The 22,102-nt window shown below is 37.5% G+C and overlaps 1 protein-coding gene across 1 annotated transcript in view; it reads right to left on the reverse strand.

Annotated features, from left to right (window-relative positions):
- The window catches only part of LOC136867119 (proton channel OtopLc), a 261,050-nt gene that overhangs the window by 37,122 nt on the left and 201,826 nt on the right, over positions 1 to 22,102 (reverse strand). Inside the window, exon 6 of the mRNA XM_067144223.2 lies at positions 17,989 to 18,232. Coding sequence (XP_067000324.1) covers positions 17,989 to 18,232 — 244 coding nt within the window. The remainder of the gene's footprint in view (positions 1 to 17,988; positions 18,233 to 22,102) is intronic.

The following is a 22,102-nucleotide window of genomic DNA, read 5'->3' on the forward strand; positions in this document are numbered from 1 at the left end:
GATAGTTTATTCATACAGTATGTTATCAGAATGTTAGAGAGTTAAACTCAAAAATTACCAAAATATATGCGAGTTCTCTTGCAACTGAATTTGATATTCTAGTATTAACTGAGACTTGGCTTCACAGTGGTGTTTTCAGTAATGAAGTTATTTGCAATGGATACAATGTTTTCTGGCAGGACCAAAAAAATAAAAGGGGAGGTGTGTGTTCTAATTGCTGTTTCAAAAGATACCGTTGCAGTTAACATTGATTTGGAACTAGGGCATGTAGAAACACTCTGAGTAGAAACTACATTAATGCAAGAGAAGTACAATATACTGGCAGTAAACATTCTGCCAGATTCTAGTATGGAATTATATAAAGAATTTTTATGACAGATTTTATAGCATGGACAAAATTTGTATGGAAACACATTGATTTTATGTGATTTTAATCTTCCTCTAATAAATGGTGCAAATTTTGATCTGTTGCTAGGGGAACCAAGTTACAAACTCCTTTCAAATTTCTTACAATTACATAAAATACAATCTGTGAATTCCATGCAGAATTCATACAATAAAACTCTAGAATTAATTTTAACAAGTTTGGCCAGTATCACAAATGTAACAAGAGAATCTCTTCATTTAATACCTGAAGACCCTTACCATCCTGCTCTGTTGGTTGAATTATCTATTAAACGAACCAATTCTTCCATTATACCTCAGGTGGTTGAAGGTTACAATTTTCATAAGGCTAATTTTTATAAACTGTATGTTCAACTACAAGAGGAATTGTGGAGGGAATTCGACAACTTCAGGGATCCAAATGAGGCACTTACTTATTTTTATAGAAGAATTAATTTGGTTACCTACAGAAGAGCAATTCAAGAAATTTCTAACAAATCCTTGAGATCAAACTTTCTGGATATCAAGCATCCAGTTTATGTTTAAAGATGAATCTGGTCAAATGAACTTGAATGATAAGGAGAACATTAAGGTTTTGGCAAGATATTCAAAAGTTTTCTCAATTGTGATGAGCCTAAAGAGTAGTTAACAACAGGGTAACCCCTATGATTAAAGACCCAGATTCCAAACCACCAGATAGGAATGAGATAATAAAGATCACCATGTCATTGAAAAACAACAAGGCAGCAGGGGAAGATTTGATCATAGTTGAATTGGTCAAGAGGGGGAATGGACACCTGTTTTTTGCTTTAGAGGAACTCTTTTACAAGATTTGGTATGAAGAAAGGATTCCACATGAATGGCAGTTAGCCTTAACTTATACAAAAAATATGACAAGAAGTATATTGATCTTGCCAATAGCAAATAAGATTTGATTAAGAAACTGGTGAATATCAGGCTGGTTTCGGATAAACACTTGTAGTACTGAACAGTTCTTGAACTCATCACAAACATCATCACGAACAGAATGATCCAGAACAAAGGTTATGTAGTAGTGTTCATAGCTTTCAATAAAGCCTATGATCAATAGGGAAATGCTGATGAGACCTCTGGAAGAATTTGGTGTTGATAATGTGGGAGTATATAGACAGCAGTGGAAATTGATTTGAAATTTCTTATTTTATTGTATTAAAAATAATTTGTATAAGATTTTATTCTGTGTGGGCTTTTGGACTTGGAAGAATTATTTTGATCTCATAAACATGGACCTATCCAGATCATTTTAGATTCTGTTTTAAAAACTCTTATTTATGGGTTGTATACAAAATTATCATTTAATCTGGATGCCGTTTAGGTCAAAGTTTAGCCCCCATCGGCATAGTGGGTGAGAATAAAATGTCTAAAACTGACCAAGATTATGGATGTATGTGTGTACATTTCAGCACAGTTCTTAATCAAACTTGGTACAAATATGACTTACTATCTGGAAAAGATATACTGTGGGGGCAAGACACCCCTAATACCCCTAGGGGAGGGGATGAAATGTAAAGATAATAAAAAACAACTGATATTAGCATTGAATCCATAGATTTCGGGGTTGCTAAGATGAAATATAACACTCTGGATGCCATGTCAGTCAAAGTTCAGCCTCAATCAGAATGGGGGTTAAAAGGGGTGAAAAAGAAAATGTAAAAAATGACCAAAATTACAGATGTGTGTATGTTCCAGCACAGCTCTGAACCAAACTTGGTACATATGACTTACTATCTGGAAAAATTAAAAGGGGTAAAATAAGAAAATAATAGAAAACAACCAACATTAATGTAGAATCCATAGTTGTCGGGGTCTCTGAGATGAATAGTGACACTCTGGATGCCATTTAAGTCAATGTTCAGCCCAGTCATCATGGGGGTGAGATGGGGTGAAAAAAACTGTCCTAAATTACAGAGATTATGGATGAATGCGTGTATGTTCCAACCAAACTTAGCGTACAAATGATTTACTGTCTGGAAAATTTACTGTATGGGTAAGACACCCCTAGCACCCCTAGGTGGTAAAATACAAAAATAATAAAAAACAACCAATATCAGTGCTGAACCCACAGTTTTTGGGGCTGCTGAATTGAACTGTGGTACTCTAGATGCCTTTTAAGTCACAGTTCAGCCCCAGTCAAAATGGAGGTTGAGAAGTGTTGAAAGAAAATGTCCAAAATGACCGAGATTATGTATGTATGTTCCAGTATAACCCTTATTCCGAACTTGATCCACATCTGATTTACTCTCTCGGAAAAAAATACCATGGGGTAATACACCCCTAGCATCCCTTGGGGCAGGGGTGAGGAGGGGTGGCATGTGAAAATAATCAAAAACAACCAATGTTAATGTCGAATCCAAGTTTTCTGTGTTTTTGAGATGAATAGTGACACTGCAGATGCCAGTTAAGTCTAAGTTTAGTTTTCATCGGCATGAGGGTTGAGAAGAGATGAAAATGTATTTTCAAAATGGCCAAGATTATGGATGTATGTGTGTGTGTGTTCCATCGTAGCTCTCAACCAAACTTAGTATACACATGACTCACTATCTGAAAAAAATACTGTAGGGGTAAGACACCACTAGCAGCCTTAGGAGTGGGGTTTGGACAGGGGTGAAATGTAAAAATAATGGAAAATGACCTATATTAATGCACAAAACAAATTTTACGGATTGCTGAGATGAATGGTGACACTCTGGATGTCGTCTGAGTCCAAGTTCACTCACCATCGAAGTGAAGGCTGATAAGGGGTGAAAAAAAGGAAATGTCCAAAGTGACCGAGATTATGGATGTACGTTTGTATGTTTCGACATAGCTCTCAATAAAACTTTGTACACACATGACTTACTATCTGGAAGAAAGACTGTGGGAGTAAGACACTATTAGTTCCCCTACGGGAGGGGTTGATATGTAAAAATAAGCATAAACAAGTGATAACAAGTGATAATAGTCTTGAATCCATGGCTTTCAGGGTCGGTGAAGTGGATTGTGATGCTGTTTAAGTCCAAGTTCAGTGTCCATTGGCATGGGGTTGTGAAAGGGTGAATGAAGAAAATGTCCAAAATGACTGATATTTGTGTTGAGTCCACAGTTTTCAGGGCCCTTAGCCTGGTTGATGCAGTACCATTGATTATCATCTACTTTGTCTTTGCAGCATTTATTTTAAGCATGACAGCTGCTGCTTCTTGTTCTAAATCCAAAAGCTTATGCTCCACATCTTCAATGTTATTGGCAGTAGGCAGATGTCACCAGCAAAGTCCAGATCTTCAAAGCTGTCTTCCTCCCACTGTATACCTCTACTTTTCCCCTCCACTACCTCCCTCATAACTCAAACTAACATGAGTGAAAACAATGTAGGAGAGAGGACGCAACCTTCGTGAACACCAGAGCTGATTGTGATAGGCTCAATTATGTTTCCTTCGTGGATGATTTGACTTTTGTATCAATCATACTCTCATGGATTATATTGGAGATTTTATCTGGAATGTCATTTTCATTGAGTGTATTCCACACTGTGTTCCAATTCATGCACTCAAATGCTTTTTCAAAATCTACAAAGGTAAGATATAGTGTGCTCTGCCATTTGCCCTGTGTAATCTAGTAAGTCTAAAATATCTTTACTTTGACTGGAAGTGCAGGCCTAGCTGTTCAGTACAGAAAGGTCTAGCAGGTACTTTCTTTCTGAGATCTACAGAATACTTAAAAAGTAACCTAAATGGATCCTCTTTACTGATTTTACAACTTCATAATACCTTTTGTTTGGAATTTGCTCTTTTAATTATTTTCTTCAGTAAACGAGAAGCAGTGATAAACATGTCATTTGTCATCTTTACCAATACAAAGGGCTTCTTAACCCTAGTTTTCCTAACTAGTTCCATCCATTGATCTGGAATATAAATTGATGACACTTTCTTTTTCTACTCTATAAGTCTGACCTGGCACTAAATATTTATGTTCTGTTATATTAAATCTTCCAGTCTGTACTAAAAACATCTAAAAACTAAAGAAAAGTTCTTGTTTTGATACAAACAAGAATCAGAATATACTATCAGCTGATTAACATTATCAGGAATGGAAGTCATTACATAAAGCCGAAGGTATGAGATAATATCATTCCCCCCCTACCCGTTACATCCTTAGACTACAAACATTGTTGCGGTGTTATTTTCAACATTGTGAACACCAAATTCTAAGTCAAAAACAGACGTTTATGAAACATAGTACCTACGTTAAGTGGGAAGTGAGAGGACATTGCTACATGTCAAAAGCTATCAAATGAACAGTGCTGTCTTCCTCAATTAACTGCTCATAGGCTGACTCTACTTTTCATTTAACTTATGTTCTAGATCCCTTTTTATTTTCTTTCTGAAAAATTGTTTTCTACAGAAATGTTAATGTTCAGACTGCCACACATTTTGCATGTATCACTATGAGGTGATTGGAAAGACAAGCTGAAATATTTCCAGAAAAATGTTTCTTACATGATCCTTGGTTTATAAACAACAACCAGGGTCAACAACGTTGATGTAATGAAGGTTCTAGAGTATGTATTCACACATCTTCAGAGAGTGCAGGAAATGACATTGGAACCCATCAAACAACATCCGTCTCCAGGCTGCAGAAGGCGTTTGTACTCCGTGTTAAGAACAGCCTCATCACCTACTGGTAGCAGATCTAAAATGCCTCTGGGAGTGATAAACCCATAGTAAGGAAAGCCTAAAATGAGAGCAAATATGGTGCAGCCTTGGAAAATGCTAGGACGTCTCCTGCACACAACATGCAGTTCTTCAGGTACTGGGGGAGCTATGAGAAGTGGACGGCCAGTATCACGATGTATATGAATCAGGACAGTCAACATTCTAACCCTGACAGACAAGACTGAAGAGCTGACAGAATCATGAAAGAAAAGGACATAACCATTCTTAATCATAGTGAAACAAAATAGAGAGGAAGAAAGGAAAGAAAACTGAAGCTGTTTTACGTTGGAGGACAAGATGCAGTAAATGGAGTAGTATAGATCATTAGAAAGGTTTTGGAATATGTGGAGGAGGCAAAGAAGATCAATTACGGAATGATCATAGCAAAGATACAGTTTGAGATGGGAACACAAGATCTCTTCCAAGTAAATGCTCCATAAACTGGAAATAAAGAATACAGAATAATTCCTTGAAGAAGTGGAAAAATACTTTGAAGACAAGGAAGTAATTATAATGGGAGATCTGAATGCACAAGTGGGAAGAGAGGAGACCCTAGGGACCATGAGGTTATGACAAGAAGAATCAAGAAGGGGATATTTTAATGGACTTTTGCCAGAGGAACCAACTGATAATAGAAACACATGGTTTAAGAAGAAAAATAGCCAGAAGATTACCAGCTATAAGATGGGGAGACAGAAGAATGGAAAAGTTGATTGATTACATATTAGTGGAAAAAGGGCAATGGAAAGATCTTATGGATGTTATAGCTATGCCTGAGGAAGCCTTTGGGGATGAAGAGCAGTGATAGCAAACTTGAAAGTAGGCAAGATCACAAAACTACAAGAGAAAAGAGAAATAAAGATTACAGTCTGGAGATTAAAGGAAAAGGAGGTTCAAGAAGAGTTTAGGACAGAATTACAAAAACTGATACCAAGGACAGATATTAGCCATGTTGAACAGGGAAGGAATAATCATCTTAAGAGTGTATTTGTAAGGTGTGCAGAAAAATGTAGTAGAAAATTGGAAAAGGTAAGGGAGAGAAAGAGACAACATGGTGGAATGATACAGTGATAAAGTAATATAAAAGAAGAAAACTTAGAAGGAATGGCATACACTACAGACTGAAGAGAGTAAAACAAGATACATAGAAGCAAAAAGAGTCAAAAAATGTGGCAGCTGAAGAAAAGTTGGGAAACATTCATGCAGGATGTAAAGGAAGATTTGAACTGTGGGGGGGAAAAAAAAAAAAATTGTAATTATAAGAAACTGTAGGAATGAAGCAGTGAAGACAAGGTGCACAGAGCACTGACTCATGACTTGTGACGTCAGCCAGCGAGTGTAAATTGGAGCGATGATTCCGCCGCTGTAGGCAGTCAGCTGTGTCTACACCGTAAGTCAGACACGAAGGTACTCCTCTTGAAAATGTGGACTGAATAGGCGGGCTGAACTCTGATCGAGAGGTCTCACCTCTGGACTAACTACCGCCTCAAGATTCCTGCCTTCCTTATAACTTAGCCTACCCATCCTAGCATTCTGCTAAAAAGAACTTTACATTAAGTTCAAGCCAGACCTCCAAACATTAGATAGCCATCAGCTATCATAAACTTTCACATATTTGTGGCACTCTACCTTGTCAGTACAGAAGCAAGCCTCAATTTCCTTTATGTTGTGTATTTGTACGAAAGATTGCAAGAAAATAAACTTTTAAGTTGTGTTTTGTATATTGTGCTTCTTGTATACAACATAAAAATATGGCGATACGAAAAATTCGGAACACCATCTTTAACAACATTATGACGAGAACAAGCAACATTATCGCCACGATACCACATTATGTTCACTCAGACCACTAGGATGAAATTCATCATCAACACTCCAACATTTTTTGCGGGGAGATACATTCCAGTCTTACAAATTTCAAGATTTTATTCCAGGTGTGTGCACCCAGTTGAACAGCCAGCTTGGGGATCGAACGCAGAGCACCATTTCACGTCAAAGACAAACAGCGTTTGTTCCTACAGTGAGTTCATTTTCTGAACAGGCTCTTCCCCTGTCGCACGCTGAAGGTCATGCTTACAGCTCGCCCTTCGCACAGCGGTCTCTCCCCTCACATACCAGCCTCCGCCCGGCATTCTACTACACGCTGCTCGACAAGTTGTACCAACTGTGTCCTACATATTATATGCAAGCATGACGAATACAGAACAATTAGCAGCTATCCTCCAGGCGTTACAACAGCAGCAACAACAATTTATGCAGCAACAGCAATCAGCATTTCTTACGGCCATTCAGGCTCTGTCTACGTTCCAGCAGAGCAATGCAGTTCCTTCATTTGCTTCCTTCAACCCAGATAAAGAGGAGTGGTCTGTATATTTTGCTCGCTTACAACAGCATTTCATCTGTCATGCTATTACAGACGAGAAGCGCCAACGAGCTCTCTTCCTCAGTTCTGTGGGAATGCAACCTGCAAATTACTACAGAAATTAAGCCTGGAAGAGCAGATCTCGAAAGTTTCTTTCACTCACCTTCTAGCTTGCCTCAATGAGCACTATTCTAAGGATTCCAAAATTGTCGCAGCTTGCTATAAATTTTTTCAGTGCCAAATGAAACCGCACCAGACTCACACGGAATGGATTGCGGAATTACATTGTCTCGCCAAGAGCTGCAAGTTCGCCTGTTCTAAGGATGGTTGTGGCACACCATATACTGACTCACTTATTCGGGACATGGTCATTCTCCATACGCCACAAGACAAAATCCGTTTCGACGCTGTCAGAAGCAGTAACCGTTCCTTAGAAGAAGTACAGCGTATTGCCACAGTCTATGAAATGACTACTAAGACTGTAGCTGAGATAGCTAACAGATACGATGTGGCTCAGGTGTCTCATATGGCCAGCAAGCATTCTGCTTCTTCGAATCACCAGGTCAGCTCACTCATTTTGATGTGCTCCGACCAGGTTCCTTCTTACTCTTCTCCAAAGGCACGGATCCCTAAGCACACTCCGAAGCTCCTGCTTCATGCAGAGGATGTTTTAAGCATCCCGACCGACGTGACTGCCGATACTTCAAGTCAACCTGTGATCGCTGCCATAAAATAGGGCATATCAAGACTGTCTGTCAGAGTAAGTCCTGCCCTGAATGTCCTACTAAGAAGAAAACACAGGACATGAAAGTTGATCAAATCAACCTGGTTCTGCCTACAACCAATTCCAGCAAGATCGTCATTCCGATCACCTTCCCTGTTCACTCGACCGATTTCCAATTGGACACTGGATCGCCCATCTCCATTATCAATCTTCCTACCTATCACAGCTAAGGATCACCGTCATTTTCTCCGGCTGATGTCCAGCTTGTTACTTTTAACAAGAAGAAAATTGACATTGAAGGCAAAATCACTATCCCCGCAAGTCATATGGACATTCATGAAGTAGTTACCTTACTGGTTGTCAACAACTACACTGCATCCAACATTCTAGGCATGGATCTCTTCAATCTATTCTGATTTCAGATACATGACAACGTCAATGTCGTTTCTGAATTACAACCTACCGCAGATATCACTAACCTACTTGAGCAATTTTCGGAAGTTTTTGACTCCCCCATAGGCACAGCCAATGGATACACGGCTCATATCCAGCTTAAATCAGGAGCCAAGCCTCGCTTTTATAAGGCATGTCCAGTCCCACTCGCGCTCCAGGATCAAGTTAAGCAAGAACTACTTAGATGGCTAGCAGCCGGTATTGTAGCACCAGTTAACTCCAGTAAATGGGCTACACCGCTTGTCGTAGTAAAGAAGGCAAATGGTAATATCTGCATTTGCGGTGATTTTCATTTTACCGTCATTTTACCAAGCAACTCGCCCGTCAACACTGTTATTGGCCTGGTATCAACGCTGACATTGAGAAGCTCATCTGCCACTGTGAACCATGTCTTTTTTTTTTTTTTTTGCTATTGGCTTTACGTTGCATCGACACAGATAGGTCTTATGGCGATGATGGGACAGGTAAGGGCTAGGACTGGGAAGGAAGCGGCCATGGCCTTAATTAAGTTACAGCTCCGGCATTTGCCTGGTGTGAAAATGGGAAACCACGGAAAACCATCTTCAGGGCTGCCGACAGTGGGGCTCGAACCTACTATCTCCCGAATACTAGATACTGGCCGCACTTAAGCGACTGCAGCTATCAAGCTCGGTATGAACCATGTCAAGTACACCAGAATGCACCTACGTCTAACCTCACTCCATGGCCCCCGGCTAGTTCTCCATGGGAACATGTACACATAGACTTTGCTGTACCCTTTCTCAACTTTTTGTGGCTCATCATGATAGACTCACTATCCAATTTTCCTTACATCGTAGAAATGCATTCTACAACTACGGAAGCTATTATTCGAGCACTCCAGAAGATTTTCACTACTGAAGGTTTACCCCGAACCTTGATTTCTGACAATGGACCTCAATTCACTGCTGCTAAATTCCAGAACTTTTGCACCAATAATGGCATTAGGCACATTTTGGTATCTCCTTTTCATCCACAGTCTAATGGTGAAGCTGAACGTTTTGTCCAGACTTTCAAGAAGAACATGAAGAAAGCTGTGTCTTCAGGTTTACACATGGACCAAGCCTTATTACAATTGCTAGGATGATACAGGACTATGCCTGGTACAGACAACCTCACTCCAGCACAAAAACTACATGGACGCCCTCATCGAACGTTGCTTTCTTTGTTGCAGTCTCTTCCTGCCCAGCTGCATCGCTCACAACCCAAGTTCAATGCCGCCGACAAAGTATATGTCCGGACTTTCAAGCCCAATCCTTCCTGGATCCCTGGTGTCATCTGGGAAATCGTCTCTATGCAATCCAGACCGCCGAGAAAGGCATCTGTTGCTACCAGGACCAGATCCGCCTTCGCTATCGTCCATCACCTGATGTTGATTCCCTTGTCTCCCCTAAAAAATCCATCATAGAAAAAACTCTGGACCATTTAATCACAATGGGTTCTTTTCAGGATGACTCTATGCTCCACCACCCGGACCAGGCTACGGACACCACAACCAACACAGCCGACTCTCCAGTCCAGCATCGCTGCCGCGGCCAGCGCCGTCGCCATTTCATGCCGTATCGACGCAATTAGGAGGGGAGGATGTTGTAGTGTCCTCCGCCTTGCAGCTACGCAACCTGCTCTCGCACTGAACCATCTGGAATGTACGAGTATGTCCAGCAGAGCGCTGACTCATGACTTGTGACGTCAGCCAGCGAGTATAAATTGGAGCAACAATTCTGCCGCTGTAGGCAGTCAGCTGTGTCCAGTGATCAACTCTACGCCATAAGTCAGACACGAAGGTACTCCTCTTGAAAATGTGGACTGAATAGGCAGACTGAACTCTGATTGAGAGGTCTCACCTCTGGACTAACTACCGCCTCAAGATTCCTGCCTTCCTTATAACTTAGCCTACCCATCCTAGCATTCTGCTAAAAAGAACTTCGCATTAAGTTCAAGCCAGACCTCCAAACATTAGATAGCCATCAGCTATCATAAACTTTCACAACCGGGCAAGTTGGCCGTGCGCGTCGAGGCGCGCGGCTGTGAGCTTGCATCCGGGAGATAGTAGGTTCGAATCCCACTATCGGCAGCCCTGAAAATGGTTTTCCGTGGTTTCCCATTTTCACACCAGGCAAATGCTGGGGCTGTACCTTAATTAAGGCCACGGTCACTTCCTTCCAACTCCTAGGCCTTTCCTATCCCATCGTCGCCATAAGACCTATCTGTGTCGGTGCGACATAAAGCCCCTAGCAAAAAAAAAAAAAAAAAACCTTTCACATATTTGTGGCACTCTACCTCATCAGTATAGACCTAATTGTACATATAGGATCTAAATTGTATAAATGTAAATACTTACAATATTATTTAGTGTGTTCATCATGATAAGAAGCAAGCCTCAATTTCTTTTATGTTGTGTATTTGTATGAAAGATTGCAAGAAAATAAACTTTTAAGTTGTGTTTTGTATATTGTGCTTCTTGTGTACAACAGATACAATGGAAGGTAGTGTGTAACTGTTTATAAGAAACACGTAAGTCCTCACTCTAATATAGTCAATTACATCTCTCTCTTTTTTGTTTACCACTTATTTAAGACTTTCTTTCCTTCTTCTTACAGAGAACGATTAATCCAATAACTATTGCAAGCTCTTGGCAAGGGTCCCCCCCAAAATTATGCCTGCATAATGTCCTACATTTTTCACGATCGTATACTGAGGCTTCTGTTTCAACATCATTTATAACTACCCTTCGAGTGTTTTACTACCTTCACATTAATGACAAAAGCAGCGTCCTTGACCACGTCTTTTGTAAGACGTATTTTTCTCTGTTTGTGATATCGCCTTTAATTTGTTAGAAAAAATGTATGTACTTTCGCATTAGGAGGAATAACAACAAATTTAATTGAATCATTTTATGGGAACTTCAAAATTTATATAAGAAGAGGCTTTAGTCTCGGACCAAATGATTTTAGAATATACACAGACAGTGCTCCACTGACATTATATCATGATTTTATCAAATGTATTTCATTTTCACATTAAGTGTACCAATATTCTAAGTAATAAGGCTACACGGCTAATTTTCTAGCTTCTTTTTTAATGTGTAATATTTTTAAGATTGTTTTATGGCTGAGGATGCCCTATAAAAGAGAGCGAAACATGTCCCGAAAGTGTTAAGTGTTAATATGTATTTGTAACCACATATCAGTAGACATAAAGTATTGAATAGGTGGTTTAATAAATACTTTCATTGGTTTTTAAGTGATAACAACTTTCAATATGGATTAATCATGAGGTTTATAACATGTAATAAGCGGTATGGTCCGAGCTGTCAGTGGAGAGATTGCGTGGAACGTCATTAGCGGACAAATTAGTTTGAGTGGTGTCTTTTAAAAGTAGGAGAGATCACAATATGAAGATAAAGTTGGAATTCAAGAGGGCAAATTGGGGCAAATTTCATTTATAGGAAGGGAAGTTAGGGTTAGGAATAACTTACCAAGAGAGATGTTTAGTAAATTTCCAATTTCTTTGAAATCATTTAAGAAAAAACTAGGAAAACTACAGGTAGGGAGTCTGCCACCCGGGTGACTGCCCTAAATGCAGATCATGATTGATTGATTGATTGATTGATTGATTGATTGATTGATTGATTGATTGATATGAAGATAAGAGGTAAGAAGATGTGCAGTAACTACTGAGCAATCACCATCATCTCCCATGTTGCCAAGATAATGGAAAGGATAGTGGAAATAAGAATTAGAGAAAAGGTGGAAAGTCAGGTACAAGAGGAACAATTTGAATTCACAAGTGGAAGGTCAACAGTGGAACCCATTTTCATTCTGAAACAGATTGTGGAAAAGGGCTAGGAATTTGGGAAGGATGTAGTAATGACTTTTATAGATTTAGAAAAGGCGCACGACAGCAACCCCGGAACAAAAGTTTGGCAAGGAACTAATAACAATGATAATAGCAATGAATGATAAATGTTGCAGCTGTGTGAAGACAACAGTGGTTAGATCAGAATGGTTTGGAACTGACTATGGGCTAAAACAAGGGAGTGTGCTGTCACCTTTATTGTTAATGATTGTGATGGATGAGATCATCTAAAGGCAGTAAGGGAAGATTATAGAGGGGAAAGAATGGAGAAGATGAGAAGGAGGTACAACAACAACTGAATGTACTGAATAGAAGGATTGAACAAAAGGGATTGAAGGTCAACGTGGAGAAGAGCAAGACAATGGTGGTAAATAGATGAAGTAAAAAAGGAAAAGGAGCTATCAAGACTGAAGAGAAGGAACTGGAAATAGTAGAATACTTCAAATACTTGGGAAGTGAATAGTATAAAATTAAAGCTGGTTACGTGGAGATTTGCCGTCATGTGCTGTAAATCTCGACGGATACTCGCTCTTACGACATGACCGTACTGACAGACGAGGTGGTGGAGTAGCCTTTTACTACAGGAATGATTTAAAATGCAAGATTATCTGCACCTCAGACCCAAGCCTTCCCCTGCGACCTGACTATATGTTTGTTGAACTCGACTGTAATAAGAAAATATTAATAGGAATTGTATATAAGCCACCTAATATTAGACAAATGGGGGAATTCGAAGCAGCATTAACTGATCTTATCTCGGTCTACGAAGATGTCATAGTCATGGGGGATTTTAATACTGACTTGTTAAAACAAACTAGTGAATCGGATAAGTTGTGTCACATATTCCATGCTCTGAACATGGAAATCCTACCACTTAACACTACGAATCATGTCTACTACCCTGACCACTCGACTCACACTTTAATTGACCTTATAATTTCAAATCAACCCCAGAAAGTCGTTAAGCACGGACAGATCTCAGCTCCTGGGATTTCAACTCACGACTTATTGTACTTATGTTACTCTATCAGAGGACCGAAGTATAAAGCACGCTACGTTATTTTAAGAGACATAAAACATATTGAATTAGATGACCTACGTAATGACGCATATAACTTACCGTGGGATGACATACGTAATTTTCATGACATTGACTCAAAAGTCAACAGATTCAACTCATTAGTGCTGAACTTGTATGACAAACATGCTCCGGAGAGGCAGGTAAGATTTACCTGCCCCCCTTCTCCCTGGCTGACGACCGAGATAAGATCTGTTATGGCCAGCCGTGACCGTTGGTACAGACAATTCAGACGAACACGTGACAAAGATGACTTTGAGCAATACAGGATACTTAGAAACAAAGTTAAACAGCTAATTAGAAACAGTAAATGCCGCTACTTTCAACAGTTAGCGGGAAATAATAATTTAAACCAAACCTGGAAGAAGTTACGATCTCTGGGCATAGGCGAAGCCTTAGAAGAGCACATTCCCACCATATCTCTAGATACCTTAAATGATTACTTTTCTCAGCCTAAAGTCGGACCAGTTCCATTACCAGCTAATCCCACAAACTTAGCACGCTCTTCCGAGTGCGACCAGTTCTCTTTCCACACCGTTAGCGCAAATGATGTTAAACGTGTGCTGTACTCTATCACTTCCGATGCGACAGGTAATGACGGTATCTCTATAAAATTAATTAAAAACATCATCGGGGCTGTACTACCAATACTGACTCACATATTCAACTACTGCCTGACCAATGGAGTATTCCCTAACGTTTGGAAAGACGCACTAATAAGGCCTATCCCGAAAAACAATACCTTGGATTCTCCATCAGATTACCGCCCTGTGTCCATCCTGCCACCCCTCGCAAAAGCACTCGAACGTCTGATTCATGCACAAATCACTGTATACCTGACCCAAAATTCCCTCCTTGACCCTTTTCAATCCGGCTTTAAAAAAGGACATAGTACCGCGACAGCATTACTGCGAGTTACGGACGACATCAGACAAGCGATAGACCAACGATATGTGACTGTAGCAACACTACTTGACCTAAGCAGCGCCTTTGACACAGTTAGCCCTGGGTTACTATTGCTGAAACTCCGTAGTCTCAACTTTAATATGACATCTCTTAAATTTTTTAGCTCCTACCTCACTGACCGTCGGCAACGAGTATCAGTAGGAACAATGTACTCAGGATGGCACAACAAATCCATAGGTGTCCCGCAGGGGTCGGTTTTGGGCCCACTTTTATTTGTTGTTAGTGTGAACGACATAGGGGACGCATTGAAATATAGCAAGTACCATATCTATGCAGATGATCTTCAGATTTATTATCACTCATATCCACAAGACATAGATGTAGCCATTGACAGAGTAAATTTTGACTTACGACGACTGAATGACTATGCAAAAAATAACAGCTTGTTAATAAATCCTAACAAAACTCAGGCTATTATATTTGGTACCAAAATAAACCTCAACTTGTTAAAAAGTAGACATGTACCCCCAATTATTTTAAATAACATTGTCGTGCCCTATTGTACGTCAGTAAGAAACTTAGGCGTTATAATGACTGAGACCCTCAACTGGACTGAACAAGTGACAAATACATGCCGTAAAGTGCAGAAATCCCTTTTTCCTCTCAAACGCTACTCTACTATATTTCCAAAAAATCTTAAATACAACTGGTAAAATCCCTAATCTTACCAATTCTAGACTACTGCGACACTGTACTTACGGACATATCTCAAGACAGTAACAAGATGCTTGAACGGAGTTTGAACACCTGTATTCGATTCATATTTAAGCTGCGATATGGTTCTCACATTTCACCTTATTACAGGGAGTTGTCATGGCTTCGTGTTCATGAGCGTCGCAGTCTCCACATGTTGTCTCTTCTGCATGGAGTTCTAAACACAGGTGTACCGAATTATCTCTCTTCAAAATTTAATTACCTCTCCTCCTATCATAACCACGATACACGATCTGGCTCCTGTTTAACAATATCTCTCAGTCACTCCAGGACCTACAACCGCTCCTTTGTAGTCACTGCCGCGAGGCTGTGGAATACCCTACCTGCTACCATTAGGGATTTGCATTCTCGTAGGAGATTTAAGATGGATTGCCGAAATCACTTTCTGAATACCTCTAGCTGACTTTTCGATGTGTGTAGTGTGAATGAGTGCGTGAATGAGCATATATTCATAAAGATTAGAAATATATTAGCCAGTTATTGGTTTTTTTTCTGTGTTTCCGTCTCTTATTATCACTAGTGTTAGTTTTATATTTATTATCATGTACACTTAGATTGTAGTGTTGTACATTCTATAATAGTTTTTTTATTACAATCTCCAAATTTTCTATTAGTACCATATTATTTTAAAAGATCTGTTGTATTTAAATATTATATGTACGTTAATCATTTTAAATATTGTGGTTAAGTGTAAGAGAGGGCCTTGAGCCCTAACTTCGCCACGAATAAAGACGAATTGCTTACTTACTTACTTATATGGAAATTAGTAAAAGGATACAACTGGGGAGTGCCTTTCACCACCAGGTACAGTGATTAGTATGGAATAAACATGTACCAATGAAGGCTGGAGAAGTAATTTACAAGGGACATTACTTATTTATAATGACAAATGCAGCAGAAACCTGGACAATGACTCAGAGAGATGAGAGTACAGTACAGGTAGCTGAAATGAAATTCCTAGGGAGTATGGTACAAAAGACAAGGAGGGATAGAGTGAGAAATGAAGACATATGAAAAGAGATAAATGTGCAAGAACTAAATTATGAACTTTAACAGAACAGGTTGAGATGGTTTGGATGTGTAAAGTAGATGAAAGAAGAAATACTGGCAAGACGAACACTAGAAAGACAGATGACAGGGAAGAGAGGACGAGGAAGACTAAGAGTACGATGGATGGACTCTGAAGAACAGCATAGGACAATGGAACTTGGACTGGAACAGTGTATTGGATGAGGAATGGTGGAGAGGAACCATATTTGCTCCCACTCGGTGTCAGCTGGAAAAGGGCAAATTATTATTATTATTATTATTATTATTATTATTATTATTATTATTATTATTATTATTATTATTATTATTATTATTATTATTATTATTATTATTATTATTATTATTATTATTATTATTATTATTATTATTATTATTATTATTATTATTATTATTATTATTATTATTATTATTATTATTATTATTATTATTATTATTATTATTATTATTATTATTATTATTATTATTATTATTATTATTATTATTATTATTATTATTATTATTATTATTATTATTATTATTATTATTATTATTATTATTATTATTATTATTATTATTATTATTATTATTATTATTATTATTATTATTATTATTATTATTATTATTATTATTATTATTATTATTATTATTATTATTATTATTATTATTATTATTATTATTATTATTATTATTATTATTATTATTATTATTATTATTATTATTATTATTATTATTATTATTATTATTATTATTATTATTATTATTATTATTATTATTATTATTATTATTATTATTATTATTATTATTATTATTATTATTATTATTATTATTATTATTATTATTATTATTATTATATTTTGGCTATCATTTATCTTTTGCCAGGTAGTATGAAGAGAGCCAATTTTTCTTTCTGAACATTTGTTTACTTTGCTGCAAGCTCATAAAATTCCCATCCCACAAATAATTTAAAAAAAATAATAATAATAATCTGAACCACTGGAAGGTAAATCGTGATATGGACCAGCATTGTTTTCCCATATTTCCAGTTACTGTAATCAGAACTAGTAACATTTCTCTGTAATCATGTCCCTCGTCTTCACACAATATTTGTTCATGATTTTCGTCATTCTCAGAATCACTATTACTAATACATTCATTAGAATACAATTCTGAAGCACAACTAGAAAGTTCACTATCTCCACTAATTTCTAACCTATCACCAGTTTCACATTCTTTCAAACCTTTTGACACTACTCCGTGATAAGTAGATGATATAGTGTGAACTCGAACATGAAAATCCCTAACCAGAAGACGGTGTTTATAAACTAGGTCTGCTTGTGAAATGCACACAGCAAAGACTGTTAATAACATGCTGAGAGCTAGCTGAGTCAAGGGAATGCAGCATAATTTCAAAAGACCCCTCAATATTCTGTAAAAACACTTCTGATGACCGTGTTTGTTATGAGTGCTTTGGAGCGTTCAGCACAGCAGGAGAGTAATAAAACTTGATCAGTCTGGAGCAGTAAAAATGGCAAAAGGTTAATTTACTATAGTTTTGTGGTTTGAAGAAGGAAAGGCAAGGATGTTTTCACAGCAGGTCACACCTTTTTATCACTGTCAATATCAAACTGAAGTGAAAGTGGAATAGATCTGGGTGTATTATAATAGTTATACTTACTGAAAGTAAGGTCGCGTTGATGCCTTGGAACTGCCATAGAACGGGGAAATCCTCTCAGCTGTAGTGGAGTAGGAATGTCATTAGCAATAAGTCCTCGAGAATGAGTGCCTTGCGCAAGATGTACAAAGTAGGTCCACTCGTTACCACTCTCCCATATAATAAGCCGTACCCACAATGCTAGATTAGTGGCAGCCAGGTGCATGAAACCAAATCTAGCAGCTAGACCAAACCGTTCCACGAGAACCTGAGAAAATAATAAATACTTTTATTATATGAGAAGTGGAGGAAATAATATAAAGATAGAAATGATCAGAATTGAATTTTTTTTTAAAACATTTGTGAAACTTCTGATATGCTGTGGCTTGTAGTCTGATTATGAGATTCTCTCTGAATGAAGTTGTTTATGAATTTCTAATGATAGCTCAGTTAGTTGGTAGGTAATAGACATATTCTTTGGTGCATCGCAAGTCACAATAAAAAATGGTTTTGTAATTTAAATACAGTATTATTCAGCACCTGTTTGTAAAAAATCAAAAGTATAATCATTCAAATTGCAAGGGATCCCTTATAACTGTATAGTTCATCATCATATCATTCTTCAAACATTAATTAGGTGTTATTTATGTGTATGTATGTCTTCTCCTTAGTCCCGTTTCCTGATACAGAGTTGGGGATGAGGCAAGATTTAATTTTATGGCATGTTTTTATGGCTGGTTGGCCTTTCTGATGCCAACATCGGTTAAGGAGCTAATGAAGATTTTATGGCATGTTTTTATGGCTGGTTGGCCTTCCTGATGCCAACATCGGCTAAGGAGCTAATGAAGATGTATGAGGTTGAATGAAATTGGGTAAGGAAGCAATTAGCTGTGGCCTATGAACAGGATTGTCCCGACATATTCCTGGGAGTAAAAATGGGAGGGGTGGGTGGGTCTGTGTGTGTGTGTGTGTGTGATTATTTATTGTTTGTTGTGTTGTTGTTTTGCTCATATTTTTGCTGTGTTGGATGTTGATTTCCCAGTGTTCTGCCATGGAAGAAAATCATTCCAGCATTACGTAGGATATTTCTTTGAGTTATGGAAAGGATGTATGATTAAGTGTGATCATAATATATTCTCAAAACCAAGAGAATCCAACAAGATGTCATAAAATATATATATTTTTTGCGATGTGCTTTATGTAGCACCGGCACAGATAGGTCTTATGGCGACGAAGGGTTAAGAAAGGTCTAGGGGAGGGAAGGAAGTGGCTGTGGCTTTAATTAAGGCATAGCCCCAGCATTTGTCTGGTGTGAGAAAGGGAAACCATGGAATCATAAAATGTAACAAGATGTTAAGTTTAAGAAACAACCAGTTTAATAAGATGTTAAATTTAAAAGAAGTTCATTACCACCAAAATGCAATTAAATAAAATTCATTTTCGACACGATCAAAAATCAGTCAAGAAAGATTCATTGCAAATAAAATACCAAATTTTTGTAAATAATATCTCAAACATTAAAATTCAAGGATTAGGTAAGTTACTTACGTAAATAAATAAATAAATAAGTAAATAAATAAATAAATAAATAAATAAATAAACAGATAGATAGATAGGGTAGACAGAAAGGTTTAAGAGTTTAGTTGGCTATTCTGGTAAATCATAAATTCATTGTTAAGAGTTTGTATAGCAGGAGTTTGACATTTTAACATTTTATGTAAAACTTTAATACATCACATTTATCTATACTTCTATACTAATATTATAAAGAGGAAAAATTTGTATATTTGTTTGTAACGGATAGACTCAAAAACTACTGAACCGATTTAAAAAATTACTTCACCTATAGAAAGCTACATTGCCAGTGAGTAACATGGGCTGTATTTTATTTTCAAAACAATAGAGGTGGGGCAAAATATCGAATTTGTCGTATAAGGACGAGATAAAGCTCAATTTAATCCTCTTGACACAAAGAACAAAACTCGGTAAGCCCTGTGGGCCCGAAAACGAACCATTATGGAGATATTGGCACCACACTACCCCTGCTCTAGGAATCGGATAAAGTAATGAACTGCCGTAACCACGGCAACGTCAGTTCCAGAATTCTACAGCAGTGAAATTATCTACAATAAATCACAAAAACCTAACATGTTACAGACATGAAAATTGATATTTGGAATCCCCTTTAAAAATAAAAGATCACAAATATTCGTTTTCAGATAATCAATCCACTTAAGGGGAGGTGGGGGGGAGGGTGAAAAGAAGTGAGGAAGGAGTTGAATTATTTATACGAGGATACATATATCTCAAAAAATGAAGATGTTACAGACTTTAAAATTGGTACTTGGAATGAACACACTCTTTTTGGAAAATCCGCTTAAGGGGGTGAAAAAAATATGAAAGCGGGTGAATTTTTAAAATGAGTATCTTCTTCTTCTATCGCTTTACCCACACCTGTGGGGTTGCGGGTGCAAACTGTGTCGCAAATATGGATTTGACCCTGTTTTATGGCTGGACGCCCTTCCTGACGGTAACCTTGTGTGTAGAGATGTAATCTATACTTCTATACTAATATTATATAGAGGAAAAATTTGTATATTTGTTTGCAACGGATAGACTCAAAAACTACTGAACCAATTTTAAAAATTACTTCACCTATAGAAAGCTACATTGCCAATGAGTAACATGGGCTGTATTTTATTTTCAAAACAATTTGAGTGGGAGGCAACAGGGGGAGATATAAATATATTAAAATAATAGGCTAAAGTAGGCGAAATCGAATTTGTCGTACAAGGACGAGACAAAGCTCATTTTAAGCCCCTTGACGCAAAGAACAAAACTTAGTAAACCCTTCGGGCCCGAAAAACGTGTCTTAAGGCCCTAAAACCAACCGTTATGGAGATATTGGAACCACACTACCCCTGCTCTAGGAATCGGATAAAGAAACGAACGGCCGGAACCATGGCAACGTCAGCTCCAAGATTCTATAGCAGCTAGATTTTGCATGTACATTTGGGAATAGCTGCCAACCAAAATAGATACACATATGACTTACTATCTGGAAAAAATAAATTGTTGTGTAAGACACTCATAGCACTCCTTTGGGCCGGGATGGAAAGGGAGTGAAGTATAAAAATAATAGCCCCGGAGATCTCTGTAGTACAGCGACCAGCGGTTGCTGACAGGCCTACGTTATTACGTACTGGCTTAGGTTTCAGCATTTTGCGGAGTCTGTTACCTATAGTTTAAACTATTTTCTATCAAATCATGGAGTGGTAGGATCACTGATGTTATTAGTGCCGATATTTTGGTCCACTTTTACGTTCATTATAACCATGAAAACAATCTATATTCTGTACACAATTGTCAAGACTTGAAAAAAAGTCTCAACATTTATACTCAGATTCATTATATGATGTGCGACATGAGTGACAAGATATACTAACAATTTGTTGGTTGTTTTGATCCACCTTTTCAATACAAATTAGTTTGTGTTGCTAGGTCGTAATGTTACAACACTAATTTACCGGGACATGTTTCGCTTTATTCACAAGAATCATCAGCCTATACAATTGTCTCAAGGTTTGTCATATTTGGATTGTTGTTACAAATTTCATTACATTGAATGTAAATCTAATTTCAGTGATAACAATATTTAAAACATAGGATTAATATACACATTAAAAATTATGACAATATGATTTGCAATGTTAAAATGGAGTAACTCTTAATTCTAAAACACATTGACGTCCAAAACACAGTTTTTACAATTTGAAAATTTGGCTAAAAATTGTTTGCAATGTTAAAATAAATTTGATTCAACTATAATTTGGCATTAAAATTTGAGTCATAAATATAAATATTGGATGTTAATATATAGGAGCCATAGTTTCAAAAGTGTGTTGGTTTCTAGAATACAGAAACATTTCAGTATTGAGAATTTTAGTTAAGAATTGTGCTCTCTAAATAATGTTATTTAAAAAGACTGTAATTTTGCATCATGCGTGATTAGAGTCATGATGATAATCTAGAATTGAAGTCTTGGGTTCGTTGGAGAATGGCTTCTAGATTTGATGAAGCTTGCTGTTGCAGTTTGGCAATTTATACAGAGGAAGTATTGACATATTTAATTCTTGTT

The sequence above is a fragment of the Anabrus simplex genome, chromosome 3, assembly GCF_040414725.1.
Source record: "Anabrus simplex isolate iqAnaSimp1 chromosome 3, ASM4041472v1, whole genome shotgun sequence".
Classification (NCBI taxonomy): Eukaryota; Metazoa; Arthropoda; class Insecta; order Orthoptera; family Tettigoniidae; genus Anabrus; species Anabrus simplex.